At 45.9% G+C, this 22,035-nt stretch overlaps 1 protein-coding gene across 2 annotated transcripts in view; it reads left to right on the top strand.

Moving 5' to 3' along the window:
* LOC146857453 (protein argonaute-1) overlaps window positions 1-22,035 on the top strand; it is a 278,878-nt gene that overhangs the window by 245,286 nt on the left and 11,557 nt on the right. For both annotated transcript variants that reach the window (XM_085647973.1, XM_085647974.1), the window contains exons 14-18: window positions 9,091-9,181; window positions 10,130-10,324; window positions 12,385-12,519; window positions 14,801-14,902; window positions 15,501-15,700. In XM_085647973.1, coding sequence (XP_085504099.1) covers window positions 9,091-9,181; window positions 10,130-10,324; window positions 12,385-12,519; window positions 14,801-14,902; window positions 15,501-15,700 — 723 coding nt within the window. The remainder of the gene's footprint in view (window positions 1-9,090; window positions 9,182-10,129; window positions 10,325-12,384; window positions 12,520-14,800; window positions 14,903-15,500; window positions 15,701-22,035) is intronic.

Below are 22,035 nucleotides of genomic sequence, written 5' to 3'. Positions count from 1 at the left end.
TCTGGAGGCCCTGGGATGCTCTAGAGACTAAGAGGATGTCATACGCAAATAAGAATGTCACAATTTTCTCCCGCTCTAGCGTCGGTGCATCTGCTTGAATCGTAGATAAGTATTCAACTACTTGATTAATGTAGAGTGAGAATAAGGTTGGTGCCAGAACGCACCTTTGGCGAACACCCCTATTTATTTTATTAGCGTCAGTAACTTGGCCTTGATCACCCCATCGCACTTTGGCGTAGTTGTCCTCATGAAGACGAACGACTATTGTCAGAATTTCCATTGGCATACCCATGCCTTTTAATATCTGTCAAAGAGTGTTATGAGGGACAAGGTCAAAGGCTGACTTCAGGTCAATAAATGTGACATAAAGACTACCTTTGTCGATGATCACCACCTTCCAATATAGAAGAATGAACCGGAAGACCTGATCTATTGTTCCTGTTTTCTACTGAAACCCCGCTTGGTAAGGGGAAAGTATATTATGATAAGTTATCCATTCTTGGATCCTCATCAGAAGAGTGCTACAGAACACCTTCTGTATGCAGTCAATAGGGCTTATGGGCCTATAGTTGCTCGTAATGTTCTTTTCGCCTTTCTTACAGAAGAGAATGACTTCCGCTCCCTTCCATGAGTCGAGGATTAGAGTACCCCCTGCGAGGGCGTTAGAGAGTGCCAGTATGTCGTTAAACCAATTGTCTTTATTGTGATGGAATAAATCACCTGGAATTCTGTTGGGGCCTGGGGCTTTTGATGGAATGATTTCCTCAATAGAGGTCGCAATTTCACTCTTAGTGAAGAGGATCACAGATTTAACTAGGGATGGGTCAGGGAGGGTGCTTGCATGGTAGAACAGTTGGGGTTGCTATAGAAAGCATTAAAATGCTCATACCAGGTGCTGGCTGAGATGTTATTGGCTAATGGTGTATGGCTCTCCAGGTTCCCCCTCGCAGCTAAGGCCCAAATGTTTTTGAGATCTTTGAGGGAGCATGCTTTCTCAATTAGTTTCCATTTATCCTCATCCCATTCCCTTTTTGCTCTAATAATAGCTGTTATGTAGTACCTTCTCAACTCTCGCCCGGCATCCATGTTCTTTGTCTTGACTGCTGTGGTGAGTTGGCACCTTAAAAGTCTACACTCGCGTGAATACCAAGATTGCTGCTTTGCTTTTGGTAGGATGGAGCTTTTTGGATACAAGTCAGTTCTTGGGAGCACTAGGTGGATTGCCCCAGGGGGACATCAAGCTCAGGCTTACAGGATTATGATTACCATTGATGCTTTTTGCTACAGACATGTCTATTAAAGTTGGCCATAGCCTTAGATCCACTAAAATGTAATCAATACGACTCACTCCAGTCAGGCCAATGAAGGTGTTCTCCCCCTCCTTTGTACAATTTTGTCCTCCCATTAGTAGCTCTCAGCCTGTGCTCTAAGACCAATGCGTATCCAGTAGTCAAAAATGGGGCAAAAAGTGGGGGGACAACTGCAACAAAAGTCTATTTTCCTACAGTCTTCTTATGTGTAGATGTTTGCCTTTCTTTGAGAAGGCCTGTAGAAACTCTTACGACAAGAACATTGTGCAGCCTATAAGGAAGGCTATAACAGCCAAATTCTTCAGATTGTACTTAAAAAAGGGTAAGAAAACCTATGTATATGTATATTTAAAGCAAACACCCGTAGAAAGCTTAAATCTCTATCAAAAACACTTTTTTTTGTAAAAGTAGGAAGATTAAGGATAGAAGGGACAGTGTAGCCCTATAGGCTGCCATTATGTGAGTGTAAAAACAGCGCAAACACAAGATGGTGGACGAAGTGCTGACATTTTTCAGACACTCACCCCCGGTCACAGATCTGGGTTGAATCCATAATCATTCTTTAGTTCAGTTCGCCACCCCAGGTCAGACCTAGCTATATGCAAATCAGTCTTGACCCTGTGCCTCATGGGAACAGTCCAGCCCGAACTGCCAAGCCAGGTCTTCATTGGACCAGAAACAAGCATCCTGGGACCGGTTTCAGGGTAACACCCCTCATCAGCCAGGCTAGCTTGAATCCAGTGGCAAGTGAGCAAGGGACCCACGTCTGGGCATACCCTGCCAACATAGGGCGAACAAAGCAAACACAACAAGATGATGGACGGAGCGCTGAAACTTTTCAGGCACTCACCCCCAGTCACAGATCTGGGTTGAATCCATCATCGTTCAAGCATCCTGGAACCGGTGTTAACCCGAAACCAGTCCCAGGATGGTATTTTCGGTTTCATCTGCAATTGATTTAAAATATGGCTAATCCCAGATTTTCACAATTACTATGAAATAATTCTCCCGGAGTTCTTTCTTAGTTGCATCAAAACAATGTTTTTTTTAATCTTCTGCCACACAAGTGATTTGATACTGCACGTTTCCACAGTTACATTTTGAGTCATCTTTTTAGCATTTTATGAGCATAGAACATAAGGTGACCCTACCCACCAGACTATGACAGACTAATCTGAAAGAGACACGTTAGTGATAGGTTCCTTACCTTAGAATATCCCCAGGCGTCAGACTGGATCCGGAAAGTTTTTGTAGCAGTACCCCTGCGCGTCAGTAGGTGGCGTCATGCGGCTCTGCGTCCGTCACTGGCGTCGTAAGCTCCAAGATGACATCACGGAGATTACTTAGGCGCCACCCATGCACGCTGACGTCAGTTCTTTCTTTTTCCACGCCAGCAAGCGCAGATCCGGATAGAGCACGTACCTTAGTCACCTTTTGACTACTCTTTTGAGACTTTTGTCTCCCCCTTTTTTCTGCTGGTGCACGTAGGGATGCCTGGATTTAAGTCCTGTGGGGCCTGCCGTCGCAATATGTCAGTGGCGGACCCCCATGATGTTTGCCTCTACTGCCTGGAGACCGACCACGACTCCCGGGACTGTCGGGCCATGGCCCCGAAGGCCTTGAGGGAGCAGCGCCGGAATCTGCTGGAGGTCCGGCATTCGTCGCCGCTTCAGGTCCAGGAACCGTTTCGACGCAGTTTGTCCCTTCTCCGGCTCCGGCTCTGCCGCCACGGCAGGTTCCTCCTGCAACGGAGGTGGCAGATGACTGGGAGGGGTTCGAGGACCCTCTTGCCCGTCAGTGTGACTCCGAGCAGGACTGGGTGGACGATCTGGAGGGCACCGGCGTCCTCGATGTCTCTTTTGACCCGGGGTTTGCCTCTCTCCCACCTACGATGGAGGAGGGCGCTTCCTACACGATGGTGCTCCATCAGGCTGTTGAGGTCCTCAACCTCGATCTTCCTACGGTGGCCTTCAAAACTAACCTCCTCACCGAGGTGCTCCAGACGGCTTCTACTTCGTCGGAGCCACTGCTTCCCTTCAATGACGCCCTCACCGACGTCCTGTCAGGCACTTGGTCGCGACCCTGTGGATAAGAATGTCGCCAGGCGTCTCCGCCCGGCGCCTGGTGACCCTGCTTTTCTGACCACTCATCCTACGCCTGAGAGTCTGGTCATCCAGGCCTCGACGTCACAGAGTGCCTTTCCCACGGCTCTGCCGGATAAGGACTCTAAGAATCTGGAACAGTTCGGTAAGTGGTTGTTCTCTTCGGCCAGCTTAGGGCTGCGGTCGGTGAACACCGCCTGCTTATTGGGCTGCTATTCCCACGCGGTGTGGGATACCGTTGCTCAGGTGTTGCCTCAGTGTCCTGAAGAGGTCCAGGCCGTACTTTCCCATGCGGTTGCTGAGGGTAAGGATGCGGCTAAGTTCGCCATTCAGTGTGGTTTGGACACCGCTGACTCGTTGGGCAGGGCGATTTCTACGACTGTGGCGCTACATCGCCACGCCTGGTTGCGCTCTACTGGGTTCTCACCCAATGTGCAGAACTCGCTCATGGACATGCCCTTTGATGGCACTCGCCTGTTTGGCGATAAGGCCGACAGCGCACTGGAACGTTTTAAGGACTCGCGGGCCACGGCCAAGTCCTTGGGTCTTTCTGAGAAGAGCCCGGCCACTCCTGGTTTTCGTTCCTTTCGTGGCCACGGCAGAGGCGCCCAGGCACGTTCCTTCAGCAAGCCTTTGCAGAACCAGCCTCAGCGCGGCCGCGGCTTCCGCAGGGATGGGTCTGGAAATCAGTGCGAAGGTCAGTCCACCTCCACCCCCGCTGCTTCTACCTCCAAACCTTCCTAATCCAAGCTTTGTGGAGCACCCCAAGCCGGTGGGTGGCAGGATCCGCCACCACTTCCCCCACTTGCACGATATCACATCAGACAAGTGGGTGTTGCAGATCATCCACAGGGGTTACTCCCTTCCCTTTCACTCCTCCCCTCCAGCCATGCCACCTCGGTGCTACCGCATGTCGGGGGATCACTTGGTACTTCTCCAGCAGCAAGTCAAGGCCCTCTTGGCCAAGGGGTCCATCGAGTGCGTTCCTGGCCCGGAAGTAGGGAGTGGTTGTTATTCCCACTACTTTCTGGTCCCCAAGAAGGACAAGGGGGGGCCTGTGCCCCATCTTGGCCCTCCGGAACGTCAATCGCTTCCTCCAGAAGGAGAAATTCAAAATGCTGACTCTGGCTCAGGTTCTGGCTGCCCTCGACTCTGGAGACTGGATGGTAGTGTTGGACTTGCAGGACGCATATTTTCACATCCCCGTCCTGCCGGCCCACCGGCGTTACCTGCGGTTCACGGTAGGCCAGGAGCATTTTCAGTTTGCCATGCTCCCCTTCGGCCTTACCAGCGCCCCTCGGGTGTTCACGAAGGTGATGGCGGTGGTTGCACCTCACCTGCGCAGGTCAGGGGTGTCAGTCTTCCCTTACCTCGACGACTGGTTGTTGAAGGCGGGCTCGCCCCAGGCAGTCGTCAACCAGCTTCAGACTACGGCCGACCTCCTGCATTTGCTGGGGTTCTCCATCAACGTGCCGAAGTCGCACCTGAGTCCCTCTCAGAAGCTCCCATTCATCGGAGCGGTTCTGGATTCGATGCTGTTTCGGGTTTATCCTCCCGAGCAGCGAGTTCGGGATATTCAGGCTATGATTTCGATCTTTCAACCTCTGTCCTGGGTTTCAGTCAGGATGACCCTCCGGCTTCTGGGCCTGATGGCCTCCTGCATCCTGCTGGTGGCACATGCCAGATGGCATATGCGGGCTCTGCAGTGGGACCTGAAGTTCCAGTGGGCGCAGCATCAGGGCAACCTGTCCGATCATGTCCAGATCCCGGAGAGCACTGCACGACAATTGCAGTGGTGGCTCACGAATCGCGATTGGGTCTATGGCAGATCCCTCTACCTTCCCCAACCGGAGCACACAGTGGTGATGGATGCGTTCCTCCTGGGATGCGGAGGCCACTTGGGAGAAACGGAGATCAGAGGCCTCTGGTCTCCGGCGGAGTCCCGGCTCCATATCAACCTTTTGGAGCTTCGGGCGATCCGACTTGCACTGAAGGCATTCCTTCCCTCTGTCCGAGGAAGTGTGGTGCAGGTGTTCACGGACAACACCACTGCCATGTGGTATTGCAACAAACAGGGCGGGTGGGGTCCTGGACCCTATGTCAGGAGGCTCTGCGCCTCTCGACATGGCTGGAGCATTAAGGCATTTCCCTGGTGGTTCAACACCTGGCAGGTTCTCTGAACGCCAGGGCGGACGAACTCAGCCGCCGGTGCTTGATGGATCATGAATGGCGTCTGAACTCGGACGTGGTGCAAGGTCTCTTTCAGCAATGGGGAGAGCCTCGGTTAGATCTATTCGCCACCGAAGAGAACGCGCAATGTCATCAGTTTTGCACGTTGGAATTTCCAAGGCGGCACTCGCTTGGCGACGCTTTTCATCGCGAGTGGAGTTGCGGTCTATTGTACGCCTTTCCGCCTATACCACTTCTGCCCAGAGTGCTGAAGAAGATTTGGCGCGACCGGGCCCAAGTCATCCTTGTGGCTCCGGATTGGGTACGAAGATACTGGTATCCCCCGATCCGTCTGCCTCTTGGGGAGGATCTTCTGTCACAGCAGCAGGGGACGGTCCTCCACCTGAACCTGTCCAGCCTCCACCGCCATGCGTGTAGATTGAGCGGCGACAGTTGACAGCTTTCGATCTTCCTCTCAAAGTCATTGTCCTAGCACCAAGTCTTGTGATGTCATTCTGGCAGCCAGGCGTCCCTCCACTAAAACGGTATATGTCTGCAAGTGGAACAAGTTTGTGGCATGGTGCACAGCTAAGTCTGTGGATCCCCTTTCTGCCCTTCTTTCCGAAGTCCTTCTGTTCCTTCTTTCTTTGGCCCGGCAGGGCTCTGCTCTGGGCACTATCGAAGGTTATCTTTCGGCTATCTCCGTCTTTTTACGGATTGCAGATCAGCCTTCTCTTTTTAAGTCCCGGTTGTTAACCGTTTCCTGAAAGGCATTACGCACACGTTTCCTCCCGTGCCGTTCATAATGCCTCAGTGGGACTTAAACCGTGTCTTGACATATCTGATGTGCGCTCCCTTCGAGCCCCTTCATACCTGTCCTTTGCGTCTTCTCACTCTCAAGACGGCTTTCCTGGTAGCTATCACCTCTGCCAGAAGAGTGAGTGAGCTCCAGGCTCTTTCTTCCAAACCTCCTTTCCTTTCTGTTCATCCAGACAAGGTGGTTTTAAGGACCCGTCCTTCTTTTTTGCGAAAGGTTGTCAAGCCCTTCTACATTGGGCAGACCATCACTTTGCCCACCTTCTTTCCGCCTCCGCATCCTTCAAGGGAGGAGGAGAGGCTCCACCGTCTGGACCTAAAACGGGCACTTGCAGTCTATCTGAAGCTACACAGCAGTTCCGGGTGGATGACCAGCTCTTTGTTGGCTATGTGGGTGCCAAAAAAGGTCAGGCTGTGCACAAACGGACCATCTCGCAGTGGGTCGTTCTGTGCATCAAAGCATGTTACTCCTTGGCTAAGAAGGAGCCTCCTGTGGGGCTGCGTGCCCATTCGACCAGGGCAACTGCAGCCACTACTGCCTTGGGACGCGGCGTTCCCTTGCAGGACATTTGTAAGGCAGCTACGTGGGCCTCGCTGCACACGTTTACCAAGCATTACTGCCTTGACAGTCAGGTCCGGAGAGACGGTTTCTTTGGCCGTTCTGTTCTCCGTGACTTCCTGGTGTAACCTTGTTCGCAGACCCACCACCGAGGTTGATATTGCAGGGGTATCTATTCTAAGGTAATGAATCTATCACTAACGTGTCTCTTTCCGATGCTCAAGTTACTATTTGTGTAACGATATATCTGTAAGAGACATTAGTTAGTGATAGATTCCTTACCGCCCCACCCATCCTCCCCGTTCTGCGAACTGATTTCTAGTGTTAAGGTCATCCTCTTTTCAGGACCCTAGTTTCATGGCACCAGTGGTCAGTTTCTTGCATGGCTGTGTTTCTGGCGCGGAAAGCCGTGTACAGAACTGACGTCAGCATGCATGGGTGGCGCCTAAGTAATCTCCGTGACGTCATCTCGGGGCTTATGACGCCAGTGACGGTCGCAGAGCCGCATGACGCCACCTACTGACGCGCAGGAGTACTGCTACAAAAACTTTCCGGATCCAGTCTGACGCCTGGGGATATTCTAAGGTAAGGAATCTATCACTAACTAATTTCTCTTACAGATATATCGGTACACAAGTAGTAACTTGTGCATTTGTAGCTCTCTATGGTTTTCCTGTATTGTCCGTATCATTTTTCCTCCCATTGAGGAGAAAGCAAACATTCTCCTAAAGCCCTCTGGCACCTGTTGTCTCGGTTCAAGAATATTAATACCAGTTGCCACAGTTTCTTAAATTCGTTTGACATATCTTTTTGAAAATTTAGATCATATTCTCGTTTCTTGGGCCCTGGGATAGTTGCAATTGGGTAAGAATTGTGAGATCACTTTCTCTTTGTGCGAATGAATAGGATAGGTACCCTTCGACAGTGTGACTTAGATTGTCAGATTGGAACATCTGTACAAATTGCGACACTGTATGAATGAAATACTTGCTAGCAGTGCTCTCCAAAGCTCACCCAGTGTTGCATAGTACCATTAGATATGTTGTATTGCTCCCTCTCCCCCATGTTGTCTGCAGCATTCTCCAGATTTGGTGCTGTCTATCTTATCCGACCTATCAGCAGTACATTGCTATTCATACAAAATCTTTTAAACTTCATCTGAACCCTAAGCGTGCTTAGCAAAGTTGTTCCACCTCAGCTATATCTCATTCCATTGTTTGTGATCTAATGTGATGTTGAGTTCTCTCTTCGACTGTCGTTGGTATGTGGATTTCATTTAGTCCTGCCGTGTAATAATGAGCTCATAGATTTGGACACTGATTTTGTAGGGGTTTGGAGTGTCTGCAGGCAGCGTATTTCTCCAGATTTTATTATTCATCAGATTATTTACTACCCTACTTGCTACTACTACATCCAATGAGTGGTTCTCTGAGGTTGTTTGTGCTCCTTCAACGGTGTCATGGCATCATATGCTGCTCTTTATTAGCAAGACCAGTTGAAGAAGATCGATATATGTCGGTGGACACTAATGAGTTTCTCTGTATAAATCACTTTTGAATCAAATGCTCAGTTTAACCAGGTTGCTCTTTTAAGCCTTTTGCATTGAAGCCTGTGCAGTGCCACCTTTCATTGTTCTTTGCTTGGGTATTGGCTTCCAAATCTTGCAAATAGAGAAGTGTGGGAGGAGGAGCAAATAGGCAGTTACTTAGCTTGTTTCATCTATAAGGTTTTTCCATTAGCAATCTGCTGTAATCAGCACCAATCATCAATCTCCTCTCACCTTTTGTATCTGTAATTGCAGGTGTTTTGCAGAGTGGACAATCTGTGGCAGGATGCCTCATGGTTTGTCAGCCTGTTTCATTTTTGAAAAGCTTTAAAGACCTGGTCACCACCCTGCTGCAAGCAAGCAAGGTGATGGTAAACTCATGTGAAGAACGTACAAATAGTACAAGATAAAAAAAGGTTTGCCCTTGCTTCCGTTACAGTATGAAAGAAAAGACTTTGCACACGCTGTAAAAGATGTTCTCTGCTTAGTGCTCTGCAGACACAAGCACATGGCTGGCTCCTTTCTGTTCCCTGTTGTATATCTTGTTAATAGATTGTCTGCAAGTTCTCCTTGTTTCTCCTCCCACAGCTCTGCTGTCTTCCAACAGCCAGTCATCTTCTTGGGAGCAGATGTGACTCACCCACCAGCAGGGGACGGGAAAAAGCCCTCCATCACAGCTGTAAGTAATCCGCTCTCACAGTTGCCCAGACAGTTCACCCTTTAATGCCTTCCTTTATAATGTGGTGCAAACATTTTAATTCTGGATTTTCAGTGTATGGACTTACTGCCTAAAGGCAATGCAACTTCAGAAGAGTATATCTTAAAAGCAAAATGGCAACCATTTGAAAATTACACCATATTTGCTGAATGGGGTTAACTTACATCCAGATGGCTCCTTCCCGCCCCAGCTTCCATCGTCCTTGTCCTCATCTGTTTGTGTGTCCCTGCAAGATTGCACATAGAATGATAGTGAATGGTGGTATAAAGATGTTCAGTGCTTCACCGTTGTGGTGGGCAAGGACTGAGATCTTTGCTAACTTGGCGTAGCAGATGAAGTGGGCATGAGCGGACCTAGACCCTCAGCATCTGGAGGTAGCTTGGTACATGTAAGATGGCACTACAGCTCCTTATGCTGTGCCTGAAGTGGGTGCCCCAATCTGTCACCATTGTGAGCTCTACATTCATACACTCATGGATGCATACATATGTACTTTTGACATTTTTCCCCCAAGGGACTGCATGCTGCAGGGTTCCTCTGTTCAATTGCAATTGGCTGGCAGTTGTACTAGTCACTTACAACAGACCCAGACCTCTAGACACTTGTCTATATCCTAGCCGCTCCTATAATCGATGCCTTTCTATTCTAATCAATGAAACTGTCTCCTGTTGCTGTGCTTTGCATAAGTAACTGCAGTTTAAATAACTATTCCCACGATTCCCCATACGTATTTTGCGTGGTCTTGCATTAGATAACTGGAAATTTGGTCATAGTGCAGACATGAGTGAACAGTTGCTCTTTGAGTGAAGACTTGGTGCTAGGAAGGTATGAGGGCGCAGGCTAGTTCACTGCCTTCTTGCACTATTCATTGCATTTTTTATATTATATTAACGGCTTTATTACCTACAGGTGGTAGGGAGTATGGATGCCCATCCAAGTCGGTACTGTGCGACAGTGAGAGTGCAGCGCCCTCGCCAGGAGATCATCGAAGACCTTTCATACATGGTGCGGGAGCTGCTGATTCAATTCTACAAGTCCACGCGCTTCAAGCCCACACGGATCATCTTCTATCGAGACGGGGTGCCTGAGGGGCAGTTACCACAGGTGAGGGCCCAGGGAGATGGGAGATGGAAGATGCGAACAAGAATAGGTCAGATCACAGGTAAAAAGCTTAAGAAAGACCTAAGAGACAGCTTCAAAAGGTGATGGCATGGTGGCAACCTGTAAGAAGAGTGGACCACATGGGCATGGACAGATAAGCATGACATGATGGGTATCTTGTACGACAGCTAGCTTTGCAAGGCTTTACTAATGGCAGTGTACCGTTTACAATTGCTCTTACATCCTATAGCATGACCTAACTGATGGCATGGTAAGGGTGATTTAGTATATGGTCAGTAGATAAGGTTACAGCAGCAGTGGGGTACTGGAACATGTGTGGGTAAGACCTGGTAGACAGCTTCCAAAGGTCAGTGCATAGTACTAGAGGGGGTAAAAAATCATTAAGGACACTTGTGGAGATGGGGGGGGCATAGCTTCTGAGGGTGCGAGCCTTTCAAGGACATAACATAAGTAGTTGAGGGCACAGTGGTGAGGTGTAAGCTAATGGTAAAACTGAGGACGGTATGCCACAGGTGAGACCTTAGCGGAAGGAGAGACACATGGAAGTACAGTGGGCTGTAAAGACTACATAAGCGAGTACACGGCAGACGGCAAGTTAGGTCAATAGTTAAGGGCACTTTTTGAAAGGTGGAAAGTGAGGAGAGGGATGAGCGTTTAAGGGTAAGGTAAGTCAGATTGCTAGGGTGGGGTGAGAATAGAACAGAGTAAGTAACCAAGGGACGACCCAGAGATGATGACTAGGTCACTGGTCACAGAAGGGGATTGTAGGTGAATGAGGGTGATTCAGAAAGACCATCTCCAAGTGCGAGCACAGCGGGAGGGTGAACCCTGTGACTATCCAGAGAGAGATTACAAAAGTGACAGGCGAGTATTTTAATGTATTGAGGTAGAAATACTGGACATTTTTCCTTTTATTTATACCTTTTTCTATAAAGCCACACAAATTCCCTCAACTCACCACCACTCGCATGCACCAAACACACACATCCACAGCATCATTCATGCGCACACACACACGTACGTGTGTGTTCGTGGGCATCATAAAAGATAATGCGTTGGCATTGACACTTCACCTCTTAGCCTCTCAAAGCAAAACCTCATAAAACGTATACTTTAACCATGTGTGCCCTGTGCATTTTAAAATAAATTAATATTCACTTTTGCGGTGCAGTTTTGAAGTTTTAGAAAATCTATTACACATTTCGTCTACCAACATCTGCAGATATCCATGCATGGATTGTGTATTTTTGTATTTTAGAGGATATAACGTTCAGTCGGAAGAGAAAGAGGGTCAGGTTTGTGCATTAGTGGTGACTTCCAACAATACCAAGAACTGCACTATTAAAGTGGCTGCATGTGTGTCTGTGCACTTTGAAACACACGCTCTCTGTGAACTTAATAAATATTCTTAGACTTCCTTTTAGTGAAACAATCTGTATTTTGTACTGCTGAATGCATCATTAACAAGTTCGGTGTCCCTCGCCCGGAGTACTGTCCATGTCTTGGTTCCGTTCCTGCATTATTTCCCAGTTTAGGGTGCCTAGTTTGGAGTATTATGTCCTTTTCTGGACGCTTCATTTAGGGAATTGTTGTATCCTAGTTCTGTAGGCTTTATTTAGACTACTATAGCTAGGTCTTCAGTCTTTTGTTCACAAGTAAGTTCTGTGGACCACTTCTGTGATACTTTGTAATCAGTTCCAAGGTTTCAAGTCAACAGAAGAAAGATAGATTATGCGTGGCATAGAGGCGATATACTGTGGTGGTGCAGGACGTGTATCAGAAATTTCATGAAGTGTGATACACAGTCCGACATTCCTCTAAACTATAAGTGAGAATGGAGAGAGGCTGCATAACAGACCCTATCAAGAGATGTAGAACCTCAAGGCTGTTAATACAGAACTTCAGTGGTATTTATGTATTTATGCAGTAGAAGATGTAAGCAAGAGTTGTTGCAAGGATAGTTGCCATTCGATAGAGAGCAATAATGAGGCACATCTTCACTGCATTCTGAACTGCTGCCGTTTGACTCTTGCCCACTCAAGATACTTCACTATGAGCTGCTTGCCATCCGGGACGCCTGCATAAAGCTGGAAAAGGATTACCAACCGGGGATCACATACATCGTGGTCCAAAAGCGCCATCACACGCGACTCTTCTGTGCGGACCGGAACGAACGGGTACGTTTTTCATTGCTATACTGTAGAAGATGTACCATGGTTGAAGGACAATTGAGAAAGCCGACTCGAATACTGCTGTATTGGTCTCCAAAAATTGTAAGTAATACTGCATTGGTTTTATACTTCAATAAGGGACTTGTAATACTGGTTTTCCTGCTTGATACGTGTTTCAGGATTGTTTGCACCGACAAAATGTCAACAGCTGTCACTTCTTCCATTTTACATATAAATTGCATTCATTTCTTTTTTAAATGTATCATGAAGTTTGGTAAACCACTATGTGTAACCGTTTGTTTACTTGCGAGCACTGAATATGGTAAACTTCCGAGTCTGTGCAGCATCCTCTTCAGTCAGTAGTGGGGTCCGCTCTAAAATTATTGTTGAAGGCATTGTAACTTTTAGGATCTTAAATGTCATGAGACTCATCTCCATTCTTCAGTCCATTGAAGGATCCTTGTTTGAGAAAATGGATGGAAGCTAAATGGAGGTTTCTGGCGAGGATGTAGTGAGATGCTAGTTTCTGCAGGTACTCCGGTTCTTTCCACAATACGCTTTGCCTTTTCCTAGTACGATTTGTGGACTCTGAATAGAACTTAAACTTTGTATTTTTGGCTGGCAGCCAGTTGACTGGTTCTAGGTTGGATTTGATGAGGTCTTGCTACTAAGCTTTACAGATCGCTGACTTCCTTTGTTACTGGATGCCTGGTTCTTTAGCCTTTGTAACCTAGCAATATATTTCTTGGGGAGGCCAGTACAGCAGACCAGGCATGACGTGACCACAGTTCTTCTTAGCTCAACCCTATGGTGGGTTAAAAAAAAAAGTGGCAGTATTTTACTTAGTAAGAAGAAGTGAAGATTAACACTCTTGATTGTAAGATTGACTTGAACTGAAAATTCAGAATCAAAAAGGTAGACCTATGTTTCCTGAGGTGAATGGAAGAGGGTTTCCAGTTCCAAACCCTGGGGAAGGAAAGGGCAGGCAGTTGAATAGGGAACTTTACTCTGTTGATTGCATGACTAAAGTATCAGTTGTTGCTCTGTTCACAAGTAGAAAGCAATCCGTCATCCAGAAAGTTAAAGCATGAGGTGACATTGGATGAGGTTTCTGAGTTGTTGTCCTGCCCAGCTGGAAGTGGGTTTGCATGTCATCTGCGTCCATTTAATTTGAAAGTTAATATATGATTGATCTAATAGCTGTGCCAGAGGACAGCAATAGATATTGAAGAGTAGGCTTGAGTGGGATAATCCCAGGCTACATGCCATAGGGCCTAAGGACGATTCTGCTGCCCCAATATTTTTTTTATTTTTATAAATCTATTTATTAACATAAATCGACATATACGTACAGTACAGTAAACATGACAATCAAAATTACAGTGGAGACAATTACCAATATAGATAAAATAGGATAGTTCATTGGAGATCACGGAGACGGGGAATCTTCACAATTAATATTACGGGGTGGGACAGAGATATTACCACGATAGACATTCCAGGGGTCCCAGATCTTAGACCATTTCCGGGGGCAGCCACGGGCAGTGTAAACCGTCTTTTCCCTAAACATACACCAGTCGAGATCTTTCTTCAAGTCTGTGATTTTGGATGCATGCAAAGCTCCCCAGAGCTGAGCTATGATGCTGCCCCAATCTTGATTTGTTTTTACTACGATTGGTAAGATGCCATTTAATGATCAGTCATTTTGTCGAATATTCCGACTTCTAGGTATTTTCTTCTCCAAGAAGGGGGTTTGTGATTGCTTGTTTAAGAGGGCCCAGAAAGGCTTCAAACAAGAGGGGAGGGGTTTATCAAGTTTGCGATGTCTGACACAGTGAAGGGAATAACATTTTCACTAGCTTAGAGACAGTCAACCTCAGCTACCACACTAGTTATTAACCTAGTACCTTTTTTTACCCGCATAATTCTCTGATCTTGGAACAGGAGATTACTGTTAAGGTATCTGTTCCAGTTCTCAAGTGTATACACTGCAGTTGAGTTTTGGTGCACTGTTTCCACCTGTTGCTTGCAGTTCTCACTGCACACTGAGAAAGCCGCTGGTTCTTCATGAACACTCATTGCCACCTTTTTACTCCTTTGTTTATCCGACTGTCCAAAGAAGAATTGGGCATACAACCTTTTTGACTTTTACTTCTGCCAACTGGTTGGGTGCAAGCTCAATTCCTGTTAATTGTAAACCAAGAGAAACAGGAGAGAGGAAAACATGTAAGTTATTGCTGTACAAACTGTGTTTCGTAGTTACTGTCATTTTGACCTGTCTTTGCAGATCGGCAAAAGTGGGAACATCCCCGCTGGCACCACAGTGGACACGAACATCACCCACCCATTCGAGTTTGACTTCTACCTGTGCAGCCATGCAGGCATCCAGGTAACTTCCGTCTGGTTTTGAGTTTGGGGCTGGGTTGTTGATCTCCTTTCTAGTGAGAGAATCAACCATGTGCTGTACAGCATCGGAGCACTACTTTCCGTCCTTAACCACTTTGCATCAGTAGATGCTGAGAGAGTGAACTTGCTTCTGTCACTGAGGTTGCCATTCCTCAGTCCTCAGCTTTTTAACCTGTCTTGAAATCACCTGGATTCCTAAATACAGTTAGCGGGGCAGACACTATGATCTTCGTAGCTCACATGAAGCAAAATCACTATGTGATATCTTCCATAAATTGAAAAATATGTGTTTGTTTGCCATATCTTAGTGCCTGTGCTTTACTTCTCCTTTTCATTTGAGGGATGGGCAGTATCCTGTGGTATAAATTTTGTAATAAAAGGTTTGCATACAAGTCTGAATGTTGTCCCTTTGGTAGCATAACTTTACATGCTTAGTTTTTACAAGTAGTAATCATGAAACATTTTAAAACATAATTAGGGGTGTTACTGTTGCCTTGTATGTATTTATTGTGCAAGATTCCTGACTTCCTTTCTTGTCAGCTCTAGTGCTCGTATAGACTTTTCCCTTGCTTTTCTTCCAGGGCACCAGCAGACCGTCGCACTACTATGTCCTATGGGATGACAACCGTTTTACAGCAGATGAGCTCCAGATCCTTACATACCAGCTGTGCCACACTTATGTGCGCTGCACGCGCTCCGTCTCTATACCAGCTCCAGCCTACTATGCTAGACTTGTGGCTTTCCGAGCACGGTACCATTTGGTGGATAAAGAGCATGACAGGTTAGGCTGTACCGTGTGTGATTTTGTTTGATGTGTAGAGTCTACTTGGAGAAAAAAAGAGTAATTGGTGTGTGTTTAGTCTGGTAGAAAGAAATGAGTGGTGCAGATTAAGGAATGGGCATCCAACTCCCATATCTTGTATGTCAGTACCACATACCAGACAAAACATTTTAAGGTTTTGAAAGGCATTCCTGAGGATTGATACCAGGGTACATTTATCTTTATAGAGAACTTTATAAAATGTCTGGTAAAGAAAAATGCGTGTGGACTAGACACCTGTATACATTTGAATTGCATACAAATAGGTAGATCACATTTTTAGAGAAGAATGTATTTAATGTTGTTAAACGAAATGCATGGAATTGTTTTAGTTAACTGGTCTAACCTGCAATAGCCAGCATAAAGTTTAGTCTTTTTTCAAACGAAAACCTAATGACACTTCTAAAAATTCACGTTAAAAAGTCTACAACAAAAGAAGAGAGTTTCCCCACACTCCAAGAGACAGGGTACTATATACAATAACTGTATTCAAAAAGCGATTTCTCTTGAATTTTTTTTTTTTTAAACCTTGATTGTATAAGACATCCATCCACTCATTCAAGCTATCAATATACTTAATATACTATTGAGACAGAATCCCAAAATTAATTATCAAAAATATTTTTGTGTAAATATCAGCATACATTTATTCCAAACAAGTATAACCAAATAATACACAATTCATGAGCATAGTAGTATTAAAAAGTAAAACAAAATCCACAAATTGATATCAAATTCATAAAACAGCAATATAGTAACCATTAAACAAGAGACAGTCAAAGTGATAAACATCTATTATCATCATCATGTTAATTCTATTGAATCAATTTTGTACGAGTTTGTCAGTACTAGTGTATCCAGACTCCACCGTTCCTCGAATGTAACCAGAAAAAAGAAGCGTTGACGCGTTTTGGTGGACAAAGAAATGGTAAACCACCTTCTTCAGGACTCGAAGTTTTTATGTCCCTCTTAAAAACAAAAATGTGATATATGCCTTTAACTTGTTCAAGCCGGTTATAGGGGTGTCAATTACATATTGTTCTCTATGACTCTTTCTCCCAACATAAACCTTAGGCACTGTCTTTCAATCTTACTCCAAATATTTGGACAATCCACTCCAGTACTTCTCCCTTTCCTTAAGGGACCAATATATGGTTCAGGTTTCCTGGCAGACTCCAGCGGATAACTAAAAAAAGTACTCTTTCTCTTCTGATCCTTCCACCTGTTGAGGTATCGCCAATACCGCAAGTGACTTCTCTGGCACCGCTTTCGCCGCCCCGACATTGCAAGCTTTGACTCTGGTGCCTCTTTCTACCTCTCTGGCACCAGTTCGGATGCCTCAACATAGGTGGAGGAGAGAGGCTCAACGGTTCATGGAAGAGGTACAATATTTCTTTGAAGAAAGATCCCCAAGAAGTGAAAGAGCGTGAAATAGTGGCTTTATTAGACCCAGACTTTGAAGAGTTGAGGGAGGAAAGTAGTTTGGATATGTCTCCAGAATGATGATTGTTGTCTCCAAAGGGTAGTCCACCTCCACAAGTCACTTCTTATAATTTGGTTGTAAGGGAAGCAGCAGAAATGTTGAATTTACCTCTTTCCACAACAGAGCTTAAAGTAAATATACTGATTGAGGTACTCCATTCTTCTTTATTATCATCTGAGCCTTTGTTGCCTATCAATGAGGCTTTAACAGAGCCGATTTTGGAAATTTGGCAGAAGTCAATGATGGCCTCTGCTGTTTCAAGGTCAATAGCCAGAAGGTGTAAGCCATCCCCAGAGCATCTGCTCTTTTTGCCCTCTCATCCTTTACCTGAGAGTTATAGTTGGTCAGGCTTAATGTTCCTAGAAGGTGACTTCTGGGTTTTTTCTGTTTTTGCCTGCAGCTAGGGAATCCAAAAAGATGGAACAGTCGGCAAAAAAGGTTTTCTCATCAGGCATCATGGTATTTGAGTCCACAAATGCAACCTGCCTGTTGGGTCACTAGATTCATGCTCTGTTGGATTCTGTCAAGTCTGTTGTTCCGAAATTACCTGATGATGTTAAGGGACATTTTTTTGAACTTCTGAGTGATGGCCAAGCTGCAGCCCACCAGGTTATACATTTGGGGCTAAATACTGCTGATTCTGTGGCTAGAGCAATCAGCACTTCGGTTTCTATCAGAAGGCATGCATGGTTGAAGGGTTCTGGGTTTTCTCAGGATCTGCTGAATGCTCTTATGGATTTGCCCTTTGTTGGTTCTCGTTTGTTTGGTACTAAAGTAGATTCTGTCCTGTAACATTTTAAGGAGAGCAAGGCAACAGCTCATTCTTTGGGTCTTCAATCTCAGCCTAAGGACTATAGGAAATTTAAAATATTCTGAGGTTTTGGCGGAAGCTTTTCTTTTTATGGGCGACATCAGCAGCTACAGACGTTAAAGAGGGTGTGGGAGGGGTAGGCAACGAGCTGTTGCCTTTCCCTCATCCTCTTCCTCCTCTGCCAACATCGCTCGAAAGCAACCCTAGTTTTCCCATCTTCGACCATGCTTTACCAGTTATTGGACGGGTGTCCCAATTTCTACATTAGAGGAGATTCAGAACATCGGACCTATCGGTGTTAAATATTGTGGAAATAGAGTATTCCCTACACCTCCCCTACTTCTGGTGTTCCCATCCTAGAGCATGCTTTACTGGTGGGAGGTCAGGTGTCCCAGTTTCAACATCAGTGGAGATCCATAACAACATCATACCAATTGGTGTTAAATATTGTGGAAAATGGGGAATTCCCTACCTTTCCTGAAATTTCCCACACACTTTGCACCCCAACAGAGTTTGCTTTCTCCAGCTCCTCCAACAGAAGGTCCAATCCTTACTTCAAAATGGTGCAATGGAGTTGGCTCCAGATCAGGAATGGGGTCAAGGTTGTTACTCACGTTATTTCCTGATTCCCAAGAAGGATGGTGATTTGCGTCTTATCCTATGGAGCAGAATTTTGAACTGGTTTCTCAAACAGACAAAAGTTCAGGATGCTGACCTTAACTCGGGTGGTTCTTGCACTGGAGAAAGGAGGCTGGATGGTTTCAATCAGCTTGCAGGATGCTTACTTTTACATCCCTATTCTGCAGTCACATGGGAAGAATCTTCGCTTCACGGTGGGGTCTCAATATTATCAGTTTGCAGTCCTATCATTTGGTCTTGCTTCCACTCCTCAAGTCTTCAGAAAAGTGATGGCAGCGGTTGCAGCTCATCTCAGAAGGTTTGGAATTATAGATTTCCTTACCTAGACAATTGACTGAGCGAGTCTCCGGAGATGGTGTTGCATCACTTGCTGTTGATGGCTCAGTGGTTGTTCAACCTGGTCTTTTCGATCAAGAAGCATAAGTGTCACTTAGAGCCCTCTCAGCGCTCCCTGTTTATAAGGGCTGTACTGGACACTACAGTGAGCTGAGCCTTCACTCTTCCTCCTCAAAGGATTCTGGACATTCAGGCTATGATTCCAATGTTTCAGAATGGAGCAATGTTTCCAGTCCTAAAGGTCTTGCGCCTGTTAGCCTCCTGAATTCTGTTGGCCACTCATTCACGCTGGCACATGAAGACCCTCCAGTGGTGCCTCCGCAGGCAGTGGTTTCAGTACAGCAGGGATTCCCAGGTAACTATCAAGATCTCCAGACACACTGCAGTGGATTTTCAAATGTGGAGGGTGTCCCGCAGTCTGTCTCAAAGGAAGCCGTTTCACCCTCCTCCTGTGGCAACAGCCGTAACGGATGCCTCCACCCTAGGGTGGGGAGCTCATATGGAGGATATGCAGATCAGAGGACTGAACAGTTGTTTCATATCAGTCTAGTAGAATTGTGGTTGATACGTCTGGCTCTCAAAGTCTTTCTCCCTTTCATTCGCAGTCAGTCAGTACAAGTCTTGAGAGACAATACTACTGCAATGTGGTACATCAACAAACCAGGGGAACTAGAATCATCAGAATTGTGTGATTGAAAATCACTTGGCCGAAGTTCTCAGTGTGCATGTGGGCAGTCTCAACCAGCATTTTTCGTCCGGCCATGAGTTGCATCTCCATCCGGAAATGGATCTTCAGATTTTCCAGTTATGGGAGATTCCTCAGATAAACCTCTTTGCCACTCGAGAGAACGTGTACAGCCCACCATTCTGCAGCTACCAGTATCCGGTGCAGAGGACTTTGGGCATGCATTTCAATTGAACTGGAGCTCCCAGCCGTTTTACGACTTCCCTTCCATTTCTTTGATTCCTCAGGTTCTGAGTAAGATTCACCTCTACCAGGCCCAAGTAATCTTAATAGCCCCAGACTAGCCGTGCAGAGTGTGGCATACAGACCTTGTCCACCTCTCCCTGTGCCTTCCGCTCCATGTCCCTCTCAGGGCAGATCACCTCACGCAGTTGCAGGGGCAGGTTTTACACCACCACCTCAAGAACTTGCACCTACATACGTGGAGATTGTTACAATGCTGGAGGTGACGAGAGAGGCTGCACAGATAAGACCGACAGAGCAGGACGAGCATGGACATGGGAGGAGCACTGAGATGGGTGAGGGCATCAAATTGGCTACTTAAGCATACAGGGTGGGACTCCACTGTTGTGATCTGAAGTCTGAAAATGTTCTACTCTTTATGTTTTTTTGATAATCAAATGTATTGATTTTACATCAACACAACATATAACAGTACAGCATGAGACTTGATTCCGTACATATGACCTCGTAGCAGTTTGTGTATTATTATTATAACAAACAATGATTAACAGTGCACCAACATAGCTTCGGGAGTGGTCTCTGCGCGAAGACTGCAGCAGTCACTCTAGCGGACCTAGCCATTTACTCCATACCCGTCTGTGCATGGTAGGACAGCCCGAGCTTCATATAAGGGAAGTTCTTGTGCAGCGCACCAGTCCACCCCCTACGCCATGTCGAGATTTTAGGCAGAGCGGGATTTTTCCAGACCATCGCTATATCGCGTTGGCCACTACTAGGGTGATACCCAGGAACCTCTTATCTGCTCTCTATACATCCAGCCCGTCCGTGACACCCAGTAATATGTTTAATGAGTTATGTGGAACCACCCATCCCAGTACCTCAGTGGGCTCCGCCTCTATTGCCTTCCAGTAAGGGGTTATATGAGGACAGGACCATACCATGTGAAAGAAATCTGCACCGTTATTCCCGCAGGGAGCACAGGAGGGACTCGATGTAAGGCCTTCCCTGTAGAGGCGGATGGGAGTCAGGTAGGAGGCATGAAGATAATATAGTTGAATCAGTTCATCTCTTTATGTACTAAACGATCTACTATTACCAAAATCTTGTTTATGTCCTGTCCTACAGAATCTGTACACGATCTCAAATGATGAAACATTTGGTGTTATGTACCATAGTAAATCAAAATAAATAAATGAATACATGCGTGGAGATTGAACAGGGCAACCTGATTTCCTTTTCACTTCCTCATGGTGTGGTGGATGTTATTTTATCATCCAGAAGACACTCCACCAAATCTGTTTATGCTGGCAGATGGTATACATTTATTAAGTGGTGTGGTGATATTTCTATAAGTCATTTAAAGGCTTGTTTTTTTGAAAGTTTACATTTTGTCCTTTCTCTGGCGCATCAAGACTGTGCCGCTGCCGTGGTTAAGCATTATTTGTCTGCCTTTTCAGCTTTTCTCTATTTACCAGATCAACCTTCTTTGTTTAAGTCTTCTATAGTTTAAAGGTTCATTAAGGGATTTCGAAATAAATACCCCCCCACTACGTTCATCATGCCTCAGTGGGATCTTAATTTAGTTTTTTTACGTATGGGATGTGTTCTCCGTTTTAACCTCTACATAGTTGTCTCTTGAGATTTCTAACATTTAAGACCATTTTCTTATTGCAATAACATCTACAAGGGGAGTTATTGAGCTACAAGCCTTAAGTGTTAAGCCTTCCTTTACAACTTTCTTCCCTGATAAGTTGGTACTGAGAACTAAGGCAGCTTCCAGATTAGAGTGGGTACACCCTTCCATTTGTGTCAGTCCATCACCATTTCCACTTTCTATCTTCCTCCCTGTAGGAACCTGGTCCTTAACATAGTATCTCAAAAAGAGATGTACTGTGCAAAGAGTTCAGTAATTCCCTTATAAGTGGACAGGGGCTTGCTATAGCAATCCTAAGGTGCTCTTTTAGGGGGTAGTGTGGTCAAGCAGTATATTGAAGTTTACTTTGCTGGATGTTGTCATCAGTGACCATGTCATGAGTTATAGTTAGCTCAGGTAACTATAACTGCTGAATTTCTATGGTTTTGTGTATAACATCCCTGTG

Source organism: Triturus cristatus, chromosome 3_2 (genome assembly GCF_964204655.1).
Source record: "Triturus cristatus chromosome 3_2, aTriCri1.1, whole genome shotgun sequence".
NCBI lineage: Eukaryota > Metazoa > Chordata > Amphibia > Caudata > Salamandridae > Triturus > Triturus cristatus.
This window is presented reverse-complemented; position numbering and strand designations above follow the sequence as displayed.